This window comes from Cryptomeria japonica, chromosome 9 (genome assembly GCF_030272615.1).
Source record: "Cryptomeria japonica chromosome 9, Sugi_1.0, whole genome shotgun sequence".
In the NCBI taxonomy this organism is placed as follows: domain Eukaryota; kingdom Viridiplantae; phylum Streptophyta; class Pinopsida; order Cupressales; family Cupressaceae; genus Cryptomeria; species Cryptomeria japonica.
The window spans coordinates 330,080,085-330,094,229 of record NC_081413.1 but is presented as its reverse complement, the minus strand read 5'-3'; the positions used below and the strand labels follow the sequence as shown (position 1 = coordinate 330,094,229).

Below are 14,145 nucleotides of genomic sequence, written 5' to 3'. Positions count from 1 at the left end.
GACCAAGAGTTGCGATGATAAAATATGTCTTTCAGAAGATATGCAAAAGTTGATTAATGTGGTGTAGTGCAAATATAAGTAACTTGATGAGATACCAAATGCACAAAATGGACCAAAAGCCATAGTGGTTTAACTAGAGATGCTTATAGAAGTAGATAAGGGGAAGCTAATCATGAAAATTTCTAATTTTTGTAAAGATTTATTTGCGAATGTAAAAAAAGTTGAAGAAAAGTTGATAAATATTTATGATTTTCTTAATTCTTGATAAAGTGGTGTTTGCAAGTATAAAAAGGAAATAATTATTTTTGATAAAAATAATGGTGAAGATGATTTCTAGTGGAGGTGGACAATAGGAAAAAGATGGTGAAAGAGAAAAATAAAGATGTTTAATTATGGTGGACATAAGTCAATGTGAGGAGTAAAAAATGAAGAATGTATTTGGTAGAGGGAGATATGGTTTAATTTAGCTAAGTGCTAGAAGAAGTGAAGAAGGAAGCCTTTATATAGTTGATATAATAATGGAGCTTGTTGTATAATGTGCAATTTCATTGTTTGCTAAAAGTTGTGAACCATGCCCAAATGCCTTTTACTCAATGAGTATGATACATTAGCACCTTAAGTGACCTCCCTTCCAATTGGCAAAAATTAATTAATTATGATAATTGTAAGGAAGTTAAGTAGTGGAACAACTTCCTACACTAACCTTGAGAGGAGGGTAATGCAATTTTTTTTACAGATCATTACAACAGTTACAAAAAATTAACATAAAGAAATATAAATAACATGCATACCACAACATAGCAATTTAAGCACACTTGAAAATGCTCCTGCCCAAAAATGCTCCCGCTCGCTCCCCTGCAACTGTTCTCCCCGATAGCAACTCAAATCCGGTCGCCGCCAATGCTCCTGGTCGTGCAGGTTTCTCCTAGGCGTCGGTGGTTGTTGAGGGCCCTCGCCCCAACTCTGCTCGGGTGTTGTGGGTTTTGTCTAAAAATTTACAGAGAGGGGGAGGAAGGGGGTTTATCTCTGTCTCCTGTTCCGCCTCTGTCGATGTGAATAAGGATTCAGATTGGGAAATAGAGAACAATGTGAATATTTTTACGGAGCATAGTGATATCTGTAGATTCAAGGGTATTTGGCCCAGCCTCCCGGAGTTGCATAAATGGATCTCTCATCACTGGGATCCTCTCATTTTCGGTATAGTTCACATATACCCTATGGCTAAAGGTTTCTTTGTTGCTAAATTTGAGAATGCTTATGTGTGAAAGCTCATCTATGAGAAAGATAATGTGCCGCTTTTGGCCAAACCTTGACACTTTGATTTTAACCCCCTTTCTGAGAAGTAACAAAATTCCAATTTGGGTTCAGCGTCCTACCTTCCTCTCCATTTGTGGGTTGATTCTCTCTTTGAGGAAATAGGTGATGCTATTGGGAGTTTCATTATGGTGGATAATGAATCCTTTGGGCTTTATCATACTACTTTTGCTTGCATTCTGGTGGAGCTAGATGTGTCTAAGGGACTACTAGCTGAGATTGTCATTAATTCCTCTTTTGACAGCTGGGTCCAAACTTTGGATTATGAAGGTATTCCTTTCAGGTGTCGTAGATGCTTTAAAACCGACCATGCGGCTCGGAATTGTGGGCTTGAGAAGAAAAATCCAGTGGCTTCATGGTGGTCGGGGGCCTCATACCAGCATTTCATGGTAAATAAATCTTTGGACTCTTCTAAAGAGTCGCTGGATGCTGGGGTTTCTACTATGGCTGGTTCGGATTCTTTAATGGTGAAGAAATATTCTTTGGATGCCACAAATGATTTTTCTGTGATTAAAGATGTTGTGATACAAGATGTTGTTTTCTCTTCTGCTGAAAATGGTTTGTTGTCTCTTACCCCACCGGCTGCTTCACTGTGTGTTGATACAACTTTTGCCCCATCTACTGGATGTGGTCCTGTGTCTGGGATGGTTGTTGCTCCCTCTACTGATGCTCTTTCTTCCAATTCAGATAGATCGATGCTGGGCTCTTCAAATTGGTCTATTGCGGCAGCTAAAGTTGAAGAATGATGGATTACTATAAAGGGGAAGCATTCAAAGACGTCCAAGCCTTCTATTGATATGAATCTTCGTTCCCACAAGGCCAGTTGTAAATCTTGAGATCCCTTGTAGTTGGTTGGTTGGGCTGGGTTTTTTGGCCCTATCTTGTTAAGGATGTAGCCTCATTCGGATTGAAGCAAGCAATATATATATATAATGAAAGTAACATTAACATATTATCATTGTATCCGATGACTTTCAAATCGTATTCGGTATTACTACTACCGAACTGTTATAAAGCATGATAGTATTGAGCACCATAAGTAAATTTAGTGCATAACTAATAATGGTTGACAACGTATAGTGAAGCGCTATGGCTATGTAGGGTCATGACCCTATGTGGCATGATGCCACGTAGGGGTCATGCCTCTACGTAGACATAACCCTTCACCTATATACATATGATATCGATCCTTGCAAAAAACAATAATCAATAACAGTGGCAATTACGTTTACAACAAGCAGTCGATAATAAATCAGTTATTCTTTGACAGAATCAAATATACATTAAAAGAAAAGACTATTGTTTTCTCTATCTCTGATCTATATTCCTTAACATGGTATCAGAGCCAAGTTGGTAGAGAAATAAATAAAAGATACTGACATTTTTAATTAAAGTTCATACTTGCATTCAGAATCAAAGGAAGAACAATCATGGTGAACAATGTTAGAGTGGAGGATAGACTCGAAGGCGTATCCAACTTTGTCTCACGGAAAATTTGAATTATAGCAATTCTTCAAGAACTCGAAATAAATGCATACATAGAAGAAGACACAAAGATGCCCAAAGACGAACCAGAGAAACTAATTGATGTTGTTAAAGATCATATTCTTCCAACCATATCAAAACTAACTACAACTTATGATATGTTCAAGACCATCCAAATACATATGAAATAAATAATGCAAGCAGATTGCTCACTTTAAAACAACAATTGATGCATATCAACATGAACAAAGGAGAAACAATCACATCCTATTTCATGAGGATTTCAGAGTTGAAAGACCAATTGTCAAGTATTGAAAATAATGTAGATGATATGGAGCTATCTCTAATAGCACTTAAGGGATTACCATCTAGTTGGGAATCCTTTATTCAAGGCATTAGTGCTCGACCGACACTACCAAAATTCGATCAACTCAAGAATGATTGCACTCAAGAAGAATCTCGACTAATTACAAGAGGGATGGGTCCAAACAAAGAGGGAGAAATTCAAGCACTACATGGTAACACAAGCAACAAAGGGAAAAAAAAGAAGTTCAAACGGAAGAGAGGAAATAATCACAAAAACAGGGACTTCTCCAAGATTCAATGCTACAGGTGTGATAAATTTGGACACACTCATAGGTTCTGCCCAGAAAGAAAGAAAACCCAAGCAACCATAGTTGAAGTCAAGGAAGTAGAGAATCCTCTATTCTTCTTAGCTTTATCAAGTGAACTAAATTCAAACAAGCATGTGTGGATAATTGATAGCGGAGCATCACGACACATAACCAGATTTAGAGATCAATTCGAAACCTTTGAAGGGCACTCAACTAAAGAAGTTACAATTGGAGACAATTCTACCTATCCATTGAAAGGAATTGGGACCTGCTCAATTAAATTAAGAACATGAGTTACATTACAATTGAAAGATGTTCTTATTGTACCGGGTATCAAAAGGAATTTGGTCTCTATTTCAAGACTAGCTGATCAAGGATATCACGTCACCTTCCATGAAGATAAAGTTCAACTCTGGCCTAAAAATTCCAACATAAAGAATGCTATTCCTATAGGATCTAGAGATGGTAGTTTATATAAACTATGTAATGCTAAAAAAAAAGCACTAAATCTTGAAGTATCAAATTCTAATGAAATTTGGCATAGAAGATTAGGACATCTTCGATTTAGTGCCCTACCTTCTATAGGAAAGATCACCACAGGATTACCTAATCTAAAATATGATCATGTTGGAACTTGTAAAGGATGTGCTCTAGGGAAGAACTCAAAAGGGTCATTTCCTTCAAGTGAACACAAATTAAAAGTTGTACTAGAACTTGTCCACACTGATTTGTGTGGTCCAATGTCATTACCATCACTAGGGGGCTTTTTGTATTACATGATATTTGTTGATGACTACTCTAGGAAAACTTGGATCTATTGCATAAAAATCAAAGAATCAAATGAAGTGTTATTGAAATTCAAAGAATTTAAAGCCTTAGTGGAAAATCAAACTGGAAAGAAAATAAAGACTCTAAGATCAGATAATGGGGGTGAATATATCTCTGAAAATTTTAAAGAATTTTGCATTTATGTTGGGATTAAGAGGGAATATATAGTACCTTATAATCCTCAATAGAATGGAGTAGCAAAAAGGAAAAACAAAACCATCATCGAAGCCGCTAAAGTCATGATGCATGATCAAAATCTACATATCTCATTCTGGGCTGAAGCCTCAAATACAGTTGTGTACATTCAAAATAGATGCCCTCATTCAATCTTAGAGAATATAACACCTAAAGAAGCCTTTACAGGGAATAAACCAGATTTAAGCCATCTAAGAATCTTTGGTTGTCATGTATATATTCACGCTCCTAAAGAAAAGAGGACCAAACTAGAACCCTCTGGGAAGAAAGGCATATTTGTTAGCTACAGTGAAACCACTAAAGGATACAGAGTCTATATTCCGAGACAAAGATCTATTGAAATCAGTAGAGATGTCAAATTTGAAGAAGATGCTACTTATAAACTCTCTCTAAGTGCAGAAGATGATCAAACCACAGAATCAGATGAAAATCCTACAATTGAGAATCAGAGGGAGAATAGCATAGAAGATCATGAACCTCAATCATCTAATTTTGAGAATGCTGAAAATCCTAACAACAAGAAAAGACCACTATGGGCAAGAAAGATGATTGAAGAAAATAATGTGGAACCTGATGAAATCTTCAGAGAGAATAAGAAAACAAGAAGTAAATCATGCTATGTTGCACTCATGACCGAGCTTACAAAATCCGAACCAACAAATGTTGAAGAGGCTTTAACATGTCAAGCTTGGAAATATGCAATGATTGAGGAATACCAATCTATCTTAAAAAATGATGTCCGAGACATTGTACCTAGACCAAAAGACAAATCAGTTGTCTCTTCAAAGTGGTTATTCAAAATCAAATATGCACTAGATGGTAGTATTGAAAAACACAAAGCCGGATTCGTTGCCAAGGGGTTTTCTCAAAAGGCTGGAATTGACTACAAAGAGACATTTGCTCCAGTTGCCCGATATACTTATGTAAGAACCATTATTGCCATTGCAGCGTCTAAAGGGTGGAAGATACATCAAATGGACGTAAAGACCGCATTTTTGAATGATGTTATTGAGGAAGAAGTATATATAGAACAACCTGAAGGCTTTGCTACACATGATAGAAACCTCTATGTGTGTAAACTGAAAAAAGCTCTCTACGACCTTAAGCAAGCTCCCAGGGCATGGTATGAAAGGATAGATAGTTATCTCTCCAAGCTAGGATATTCCAAAAATGAAGCAGATCCTAACATATACTTCAAAATATCGGATGGTAACATGTTAATACTTGTTCTCTATGTTGATGACTTGTTGATAACAGGAGAAGATCATCTTATTGCAAAATGCAAACAAGATCTTGTGGCTGAATTTGATATTAAGGATCTAGGTCTTCTGCACTATTTTCTGGGTCTAGAAGTATGGCAAAAAGAGAATTATATTTTCCTAAATCAAGGAAAATACACCACTGATATCTTGACCAAATTTGGTGTGATGGATTGTAAACCTCTATCCACTCCAATGGAAACAAATCTTCATAAGCTCAAAAGTGAAGCAGTAGATTTAGAACCTACAGATCCTACATACTATAGACATATTATTGGATCTCTTATGTACCTGGTAAACACTTGCCCTGATATTTGTTACGCTACTAATGTGTTAAGTCATTTCATGTGTGAACCCAAGAAGATTCACCTAATGGTTGCTAAGCATATTTTGAGATACTTGTATGGTACTATTGGACTTGGCCTGAAGTATGAAAATGTTGAGATACAACTCCAAGGGTATTCTGATTTCGACTGGGCAGGCAGTTCCATTGATCGTAAAAGTACAACGGGGTGTTGTTTTAATCTTGGATTGGCTATGATATCCTGGTTTAGTAGAAAACAATCAGTAGTCGCTCAGAGTTCCATTGAAGCCAAATATATGGCTGCCTCCATGGGAGCTCGCAAAGCAGTGTGGTTAAGGAAATTGCTAGTTGGAATATTTGGGAAGCCCCTGAACCCCACTGTGATTCACTGTGATAATCAAAGTTGCATCAAACTTTCTGTAAATCCCATTTTTCATAATCGATCCAAGCATGTAGAAATCCCTTACCATTACATAAGAGATATGGTAGACAGAGATGTTATAAAATTGACCTACATCAACACTGAAGAGCAAAGTGCCGACATATTCACCAAACCTCTTGCAAATTTGAAAGTGGAGTACTTTAGAGGTAAACTTGGTATGACTAATTTATAATTGAAATTTATGATATTGAATCTCAATCATATGTAATTTGATATATACTTGAATATTTTTTATTCAATATTGCAATTGTGTGTTATGTCATGAAAGGTGACGATCTTTCATGTGATGTATGTGTAAGATCGCTATTGTAAGGTGATGACCTCAACAATAGCCTGATCTGTTATCAAGATTGACTACATTAAGTTGATGTCCCGGAATGTGCCAGAAATCTTGATACTAAATTTGTTATGTTGAGTTATTGATTTGGTATCATTAAGTGTTGTTCCGAAATATGTCAGAAATTATGGTAACAATCATATCATGATTGACTACATTAATTTGTTGTCCCAGAATGTGCCGGATGTCATGATACTAAAATTATTGCACCTGTGATAATGACAATTTTACAGTTGTCACTAAGATCAAGGTTGTTATCTGATAGACTTCATGTAATTGTTGTCCCAGAGTGTTAGATATCAGATAATTCATATCTCCCTGAGATATGAAGTATTTCACTGGCAAGCATTAATGAGTGAATGTATATGCTCATGCCAAATGAATATATATCTAGAATGTTGTTTCTTAAAAATAATTATGAAATTCAATTCTCTTTTGCTAAGATGGAGTGTTAAGGATGTAGCCTCATTCGGATTAAAGCAAGCAATATATTATCACACACACACACACACACACACACACACACACATTTAATGAAAGTAACATTAACATATTATCATTGTATCTGATGACTTTCAAATCGTATTCGGTATTACTACTACCGAACTGTTATTAAGCACGATAGTATCAAGCACCGTAAGTAAATTCGGTGCATAACTAATAATGGTTGACAATGTATAGTGAAGTGCTATGGCTACATAGGGTCATGACCCTACGTGGCATGCCACGTAGGGGTCATGCCTCTACGTAGACATAACCCTTCACCGATATACATATGGTATCGATGCTTGCAGAAAATGATAATCAATAACGGTGGTAATTACGTTTACAAGTAGTCGATAATAAATAAGTTATTCTTTGATAGAATCAAATATATATATAAGATATAAATTGAAAGAAAAGACTATTGTTTTCTCTATCTCTGATCTATATTCCTTAACACGTCTTTGGTTGGGTTGCCTGCTATCTTTCGGGGCAAACTCTGTTTTTTGGATGTGGCTCTCTCCTCTTTGTTGAGCGGTCAAGTTCTATCCCTTGTTTGATTTGTAAGGGATTTCAAGTCCCTTCAAACCCTGTTTTTCACGTAATAAAAAACAGAGCAATTTACATGGAGAAAATCCTTTTAGGAGAAAACCCCCACTCTCCAAAAGCTACCCAATATATTATTCAAAAATCAACAACAAATTACAATATACTTGCGAAGCAAGCTTCTTACAGGAGTACCACTAACGGGATCTAAAGACAATTCAACAACTATTAAACTCTAATAACACATCACAATACAATAGTTGTAATACAATCCCCTCTTAAAATATGGTTCCCCTCTAGGGTAAACACAATGCTCAAAATATCCACTGTTAGATCTATGACCTAATGATAAACGGTCAAGATTTACAATGATAGATTATATGTGACCCCCAAGTTGGGGGCTACGCCTCCGAACCCCCAATGGTCAAGGGCAAGCCCTAGATCCCTTGTCTTAACCCCCGTCCTAACGTATCAATAGTAAACTTTTATCAATAGTGCTCTTTTATCATTGCAAGGTTGAGACACCATTTTCCTAACAATAATCTCCCATTTGGGCATGCTTCTACCATTTCGTATGCTCATTTTCATTGTTTATTTTCTGTGATGAATTTAAAATTACAACAAGACATGGGTTTTCTAATAGTGGAAGTTTGAAATTTATTTGACATTTTCTTTAAGGAGTGGAGTAGTTTGTGGTGAATCCAATTCTTTGACATGTTGTTTCTAGTAATGGTAGTTATCAATTATAATTGTTTATCTTTTCCCTTCTCCATCAACAACTTGATATATTACAAATGAGTAGATTATTGGTGGCTAATGTAGAATTTGTTGGAAATAAACCACACTGCCTCACAATGGGCTGGCCAAAGGGAGGATAGTAGCTTAGTTGGTAGAGCACTCCAACGGCTAATGGTAGGTCTTAGGTCGAGTCTTAGTTGGTCCATACAAGCAGTTCAACATGTGGTATCAAAATTAGGCTACAAGTCCCAAGCACCTGTAGTGTGGCTTAAGGGAGGGCGTTGGAAATAAGCCACACCCAAACCAATGATGAGTTGCTCTAAGAGGAGCCGATAGCTTAGTTGGTAAAGTACTCTAGTAGCAAATGGAAAGTCATAGGTTCAAGTCCTAGCTGGTTCATATGAATAGCAATTCAACAAAATTATGGAAAATAATAGGCTGTTGGATTTAAAATCAACTATTTTGTTCAAATTTTTTTCCGTGGAAATGACAAGAATGTTCAATTCTAAGTAGAGTGGCTTTTAAGTCTAGTTAAATTCTATTTGTGTAGTCATAGTTGAAGTTTAGAACTTTCTCAATAGTGAATAGTGTTGTACTTTAGGTTTCTTTACTATAAGCCTCTCTGGAAAATTTTATTGAATTGGAACCTTTATGTATTGATGGTCTCATCTATTCTTGGAAGCTGATAAGCACTGTTATAATAAATTCGGAGTTCCATGTTTGATATTGGTTTGCTGTTGAAGATAATTGGCCTGTATGTTTGAAGAGCTGCTTGAATTGATAGCCCTTCAATGGGTACCCTGTCCTTGACTGCCTCAAACAACATCTAAATGAACTCACAAAATCATATACCTAATATGGAACGTATAACTATTCTCGCATGACATAGACAAAATATAATATAAGTAATCCAAATAAAAAAATTCTACAAAACGGTACAAGTTGATTGTGAGCCCTTCTCTCCCATTTCCTGCTGGTCAAGCATCTTTCCATTTACTTGAAGGGTTCCTTGCCTTTTTCTTTTCCCCCATTTTCCACCACCCTCTCCAGTTTTCATTCAATACATATACGGGTTTCCTGAAATCAATTCAATGAAATGTCCATGTTGCAGTAAAACAGGTCTTTGACAGATATCGCAACATATATATAAGCAGTGATCTACATCGGACTCCATGCATCCAAATCTGTGAAGGCATCAGCATGGTCTAGATTGCGAAATGCTCAAACAAGCCTATTTTCCAGATGGCTTCATCGAGTATCACAAATGATCTCTGCAAGAGCATTGTCCTTGTTAAAAATGATCGAAACAGTTTAAAACTGCAAGAGCATTGTCCTTGTTAAAAATGATCGAAACAGTTCACATCTGCAGGAGCATTGTCGTTAAAAATGATCGAAACAGTTTAAATCTGCAAGAGTATTGCCCTTGTTAAAAATGATCGAAACTGTTCACATCTGCAAGAGCATTGTCCTTGTTAGAAATGATCGAAACGGTTCACATCTCTCACGACAATTTCTCTCCAACAATTTTGGAGATGAATTTCATTGCGGTGTGGCTAATGGCAATCGGCACATACTCGAAAGTTTTTAATACTCTAATTTGTTCCTGGCGGCACGTTTAACAGACCAAATACAATTGCCAGCTTTTCACTATGGTGGCAGAGAAATAAAATTCATTTCCTCTTCCATATCATTAAGTGAATGTCTTGAATCTGGAAAGTACCCTGCTGCCTACATTTCCCAAGCACTTTCTCCAACTTTGCATATATCTCTTGGGTCAGGGTGTGATCTGTCTCCTATGCAAAAAGCATGTACCATTTTATGGCCTTCAATCCAACTACATCCTGGTATCTTTTTAATTCCTCTATCTTTCATCAATCTCCTTAACATTTGAACTTCACTCCACCTTCCCACTTCTGCATAGATGTTTGAGAGAAGAACATAAGTCGCAGAATTTTTAGGATCCAAATCAAAAAGCAGCATCGCTGTAAATACCCCTAAGCCTATATTCATATGTGATCTGCAGGAACCAAGAAAACACATCCACACATCCACTACAGGTTTAACTGGCATCTTAATTATAAAGTTTAGGGCATCCTCAAGACATCCAGCACGGGCAAGAAGGTCAACCATGCACACATAATGATCAACCGTAGGTGTAATGCAATACGGATTGGTCATATGATTGAAGTACGTACAGCCCTCCTCCACTAAACCTGCATGGCTGCATGCAAATAGAACACAAGCAAAGCTTACAGTGTCAGGATATGTTCCAGAGTTCTTCATTAATTCAAAGATTTTGAGAGCATCTATGCAAAATCCATTTTGTGCGTATCCCACAATCATGGCATTCCATGAAACCATATTTCTTTGGGGCATTTTGTCAAACAGTTGGCACGCTTTTTCTATGCTACCACATTTTGCATACATGTCTACAAGGGCACTTGCAACTACAACATTTGACAAAACCCCTCCTTCTATTATGCCTCGATGGATATCCATGCCCTGTTCCAAAGCTCCCATTTTGGCACAAGCTGGGAGGATGCTGGCAAAGGTTGTGGAGTCTGGCTTTGCACCTGCCACTTGCATTTGCTTGAAAGTTCCTAAAGCCTTTTCAACATATCCATTTTGTGCATACCCTACAATCATTGCAGTCCATGAGGTCACATTTCGCTGAGGCATTTCGTTGAACAATTCGCATGCCTTGTCTATGCTTCCACATTTTGCATACATGTCTAGCAGGGCACTTGCAACTACAACATCTGACAAGAATCCCCCCTCTGTTATACTTTGATGGATATCCATGCCCTGTTCCAAAGCTCCCATTTTAGCACATGCATGGAGGATGCTGGCAAAGGTTGAGGAGTCTGGATTTACACCTGCCAATTGCATATGCTTGAAAGTTTCTAATGCTTTTTCGGCAAATCCATTTTGTGCATATCCTACAATCATCGCAGTCCATGAGACCACATTTGGTTGAGGCATTTTGTCAAACAGTTCACTTGCCTTGTCTATGCTTCCACATTTTGAATACATGTCTACCAGGGCGCTTGCAACAACAACATCTGACAAAAATTCCCCTTCAATTATGCTTTGATGGATGCCCATACCCTGTTCCAAAGCTCCCGTTTTGGCACAGGCTCTGAGTATGCTGGCAAAGGTTGAGGAATCTGGCTTTACACCAGCCAATTGCATTTGCTTAAAAGTTTCTAGAGCTTTTTCAACAAACGCATTTTGTGCATATCCTGCAATCATGGCATTCCACGATATGACATCTCTCTGAGGCATTCTGTCAAACAATTCACGTGCCTTGTGCATGCTTCCACATTTTGCGTACATATCTACTAGAGCGTTTCCAACTATAATATCTGAGAAACATCCACTTTCAATTGTGCTTTGATGGACGTTCATGCCCTGTTTCAAAGCTCCCATTTTGGCACAAGCAGGGAGGATACTGGCGAAGGTTGTGGAATTTGGCTTTACACCTGCCACTTGCATCTGCTTAAAAGTTTCTAATGCATTTTCAAGAAACCCGTTTTGTGCATATCCTGCAATCATTGCAGTCCATGAGATGACATCTCTTTGAGGCATTCTGTCAAACACTTCACGCGCCTTTTCAATGCTCCCACATTTTGCATACATGTCTACCAGGGCAGTTGCAACTACAACATTTGACAAAATTTCTCTATCCTTTATGCTTTGATGTATGTGTATACCCTGTTCCAAAACTCCCAATTTGGCACAGGCTGGAAGTACGCTAGCAAATGTGAACTGGTCCGTTTGGAGACCTGTTCGTTGCATTTGGTGAAACAGTGTGACTGCCTCCTGAGGATTCCCATGTCTCTGGTATGCTGCAATTATTGTATTCCATGAGACGCTGTCTCGTTCTTCACTGTGGTCAAACACTTTACGAGCATCCAACAAACTTCCGCCCTTGACATACATGTTAATAAGTTTATTATGAAAAAGTTGTGCGTGTAGCAAATGCATATCGCCTGTGAGGGATGGAGGAGTGGATTTTTTAACCATGCGAAAGCGCATTCTTGACAGTGCAGGTCTGCAATAATTGAATATATGTAGAGGAATCTCCATGATTGAGATGATTGCAGTGGCATTTTATGATTGTAATTCGATAGTGGAAAGCGTACGATGTTAATCAGTCTTAACTCTCCCAAAATAAAGTGTGCCAGTGGTGAGCATTTTGGCTTCCATTAACCTAATTGCACACCTAAATTACTTCTTTGAAGATAAGGTGGTTTCCACTTGAAAAAATGTCACATAATCCAAGCCTCTAATTGAAGTTGTGGCTTTTAAGGAAAAAATTAAGTTATATTTTCAAAATGAAATCATAAATAAAGAACAAATTAAGTAGGGAGTGCATTATAATAAGTAATTTGGAGGAGGTTTTAATTATCTAGGTTACTCCATCTTTCACGAAGTAGGGCTTTGCTTTCTTCCACAAGCTTCCAATCAATGAGAGTGGTGTTTTCTCCTTCCTTTAAGTTCCTCATGTTAATATGGGTTTGCACATTTCATTGTATATGAATATTCTTTTATGATGAGATGACAAGTGTTAAATAAGGCAATTTGTCTTGATCATTGAAGATGTCCACTAATGAATTTGAGAGGATGATAAAGACTATTAAGTAAAGGACAACTTTTTTTCTAGTGGTCATTCAAAAGAATCCAGTCAAAAGGTTTCCCATTTGGTGATGAAGTAAAACCTCTTTATGAATGGCAAGACTTTGATTGACTGCACAACACTGTCCTTGGTGGGAAGATTTGTCAAATGTAGACAAAAAGGGAGGGACCCTAGCAATAGTGTAGGGAGAATTCTCTTAGTCATTCTTCAAGGTCTAAAGTTTGATTGACTGCACAACAATGTCCTTGGTGGGAAGATTTGTCAAATGTAGACAAAAAGGGATGGACCCTAGCAATAGTGTAGGGAGAATTCTCTTAGTCATTCTTCAAGGTCTAAAGATCTTGCACTTCAAGGGCCACATTATTGGCATGAACTTGTATCTACATTAACACATTAAAGATCACTAGCAATTAATTGTGTGTAGCAAACTTGGAACCCACATCAAAATTACTAAATGTAGCCAATTTTTTAGTTTTCAGTATATGCAAAATTACTAAATGTAGCCAATTTTTTAGTTTTCAGTATATGCAAAATTTCATTTCCAATTTGTAAGCATGTCATAGATAAGAGGTATTTGGATGGGAATTTGAACCCATCACCCAACATACCATTATAACATGTGAAATATTTAGGCCAAAATAACCCAAAGAAGACATGAATCCATTGCCAAACATTTTATGTAGAAGTGTGAGTATAAAATATATGCAAAAAGAGCTTTTATTTTACCACACAACAGGCATTTTGAATTCGAAACTCTTAGATTTATTAGATGACTTCCTTTAACAAAGCCCTAGTATAAAAATACCATGTAAATAAGTGGTCTAGGTTCCATCAATACATTCCAAATTGTTTGGTTGTTCTGTATGAAAGGATTTTGCAAGGACCATTTAGTATTGAGTGTGTAAATCATAAGAAGATGCAATAACAATCACTCTATCTTTTCAAGGAATATAATTGTAAA

At 37.1% G+C, this 14,145-nt stretch overlaps 1 protein-coding gene across 1 annotated transcript; it reads right to left on the bottom strand.

Moving 5' to 3' along the window:
• Positions 1–10,273: 10,273 nt before the first annotated feature.
• On the bottom strand, positions 10,274–12,634 carry LOC131029784 (pentatricopeptide repeat-containing protein At4g02750-like). Its single transcript, XM_057960427.2, has 4 exons — positions 12,259–12,634; positions 12,028–12,090; positions 11,653–11,787; positions 10,274–10,758 (listed from the first exon to the last, which is right to left on the bottom strand). The coding sequence occupies exons 1-4, from the start codon at positions 12,632–12,634 to the stop codon at positions 10,274–10,276; spliced, it is 1,059 nt and encodes a 352-aa protein (XP_057816410.1).
• Between the last annotated feature and the right edge of the window lie 1,511 nt (positions 12,635–14,145).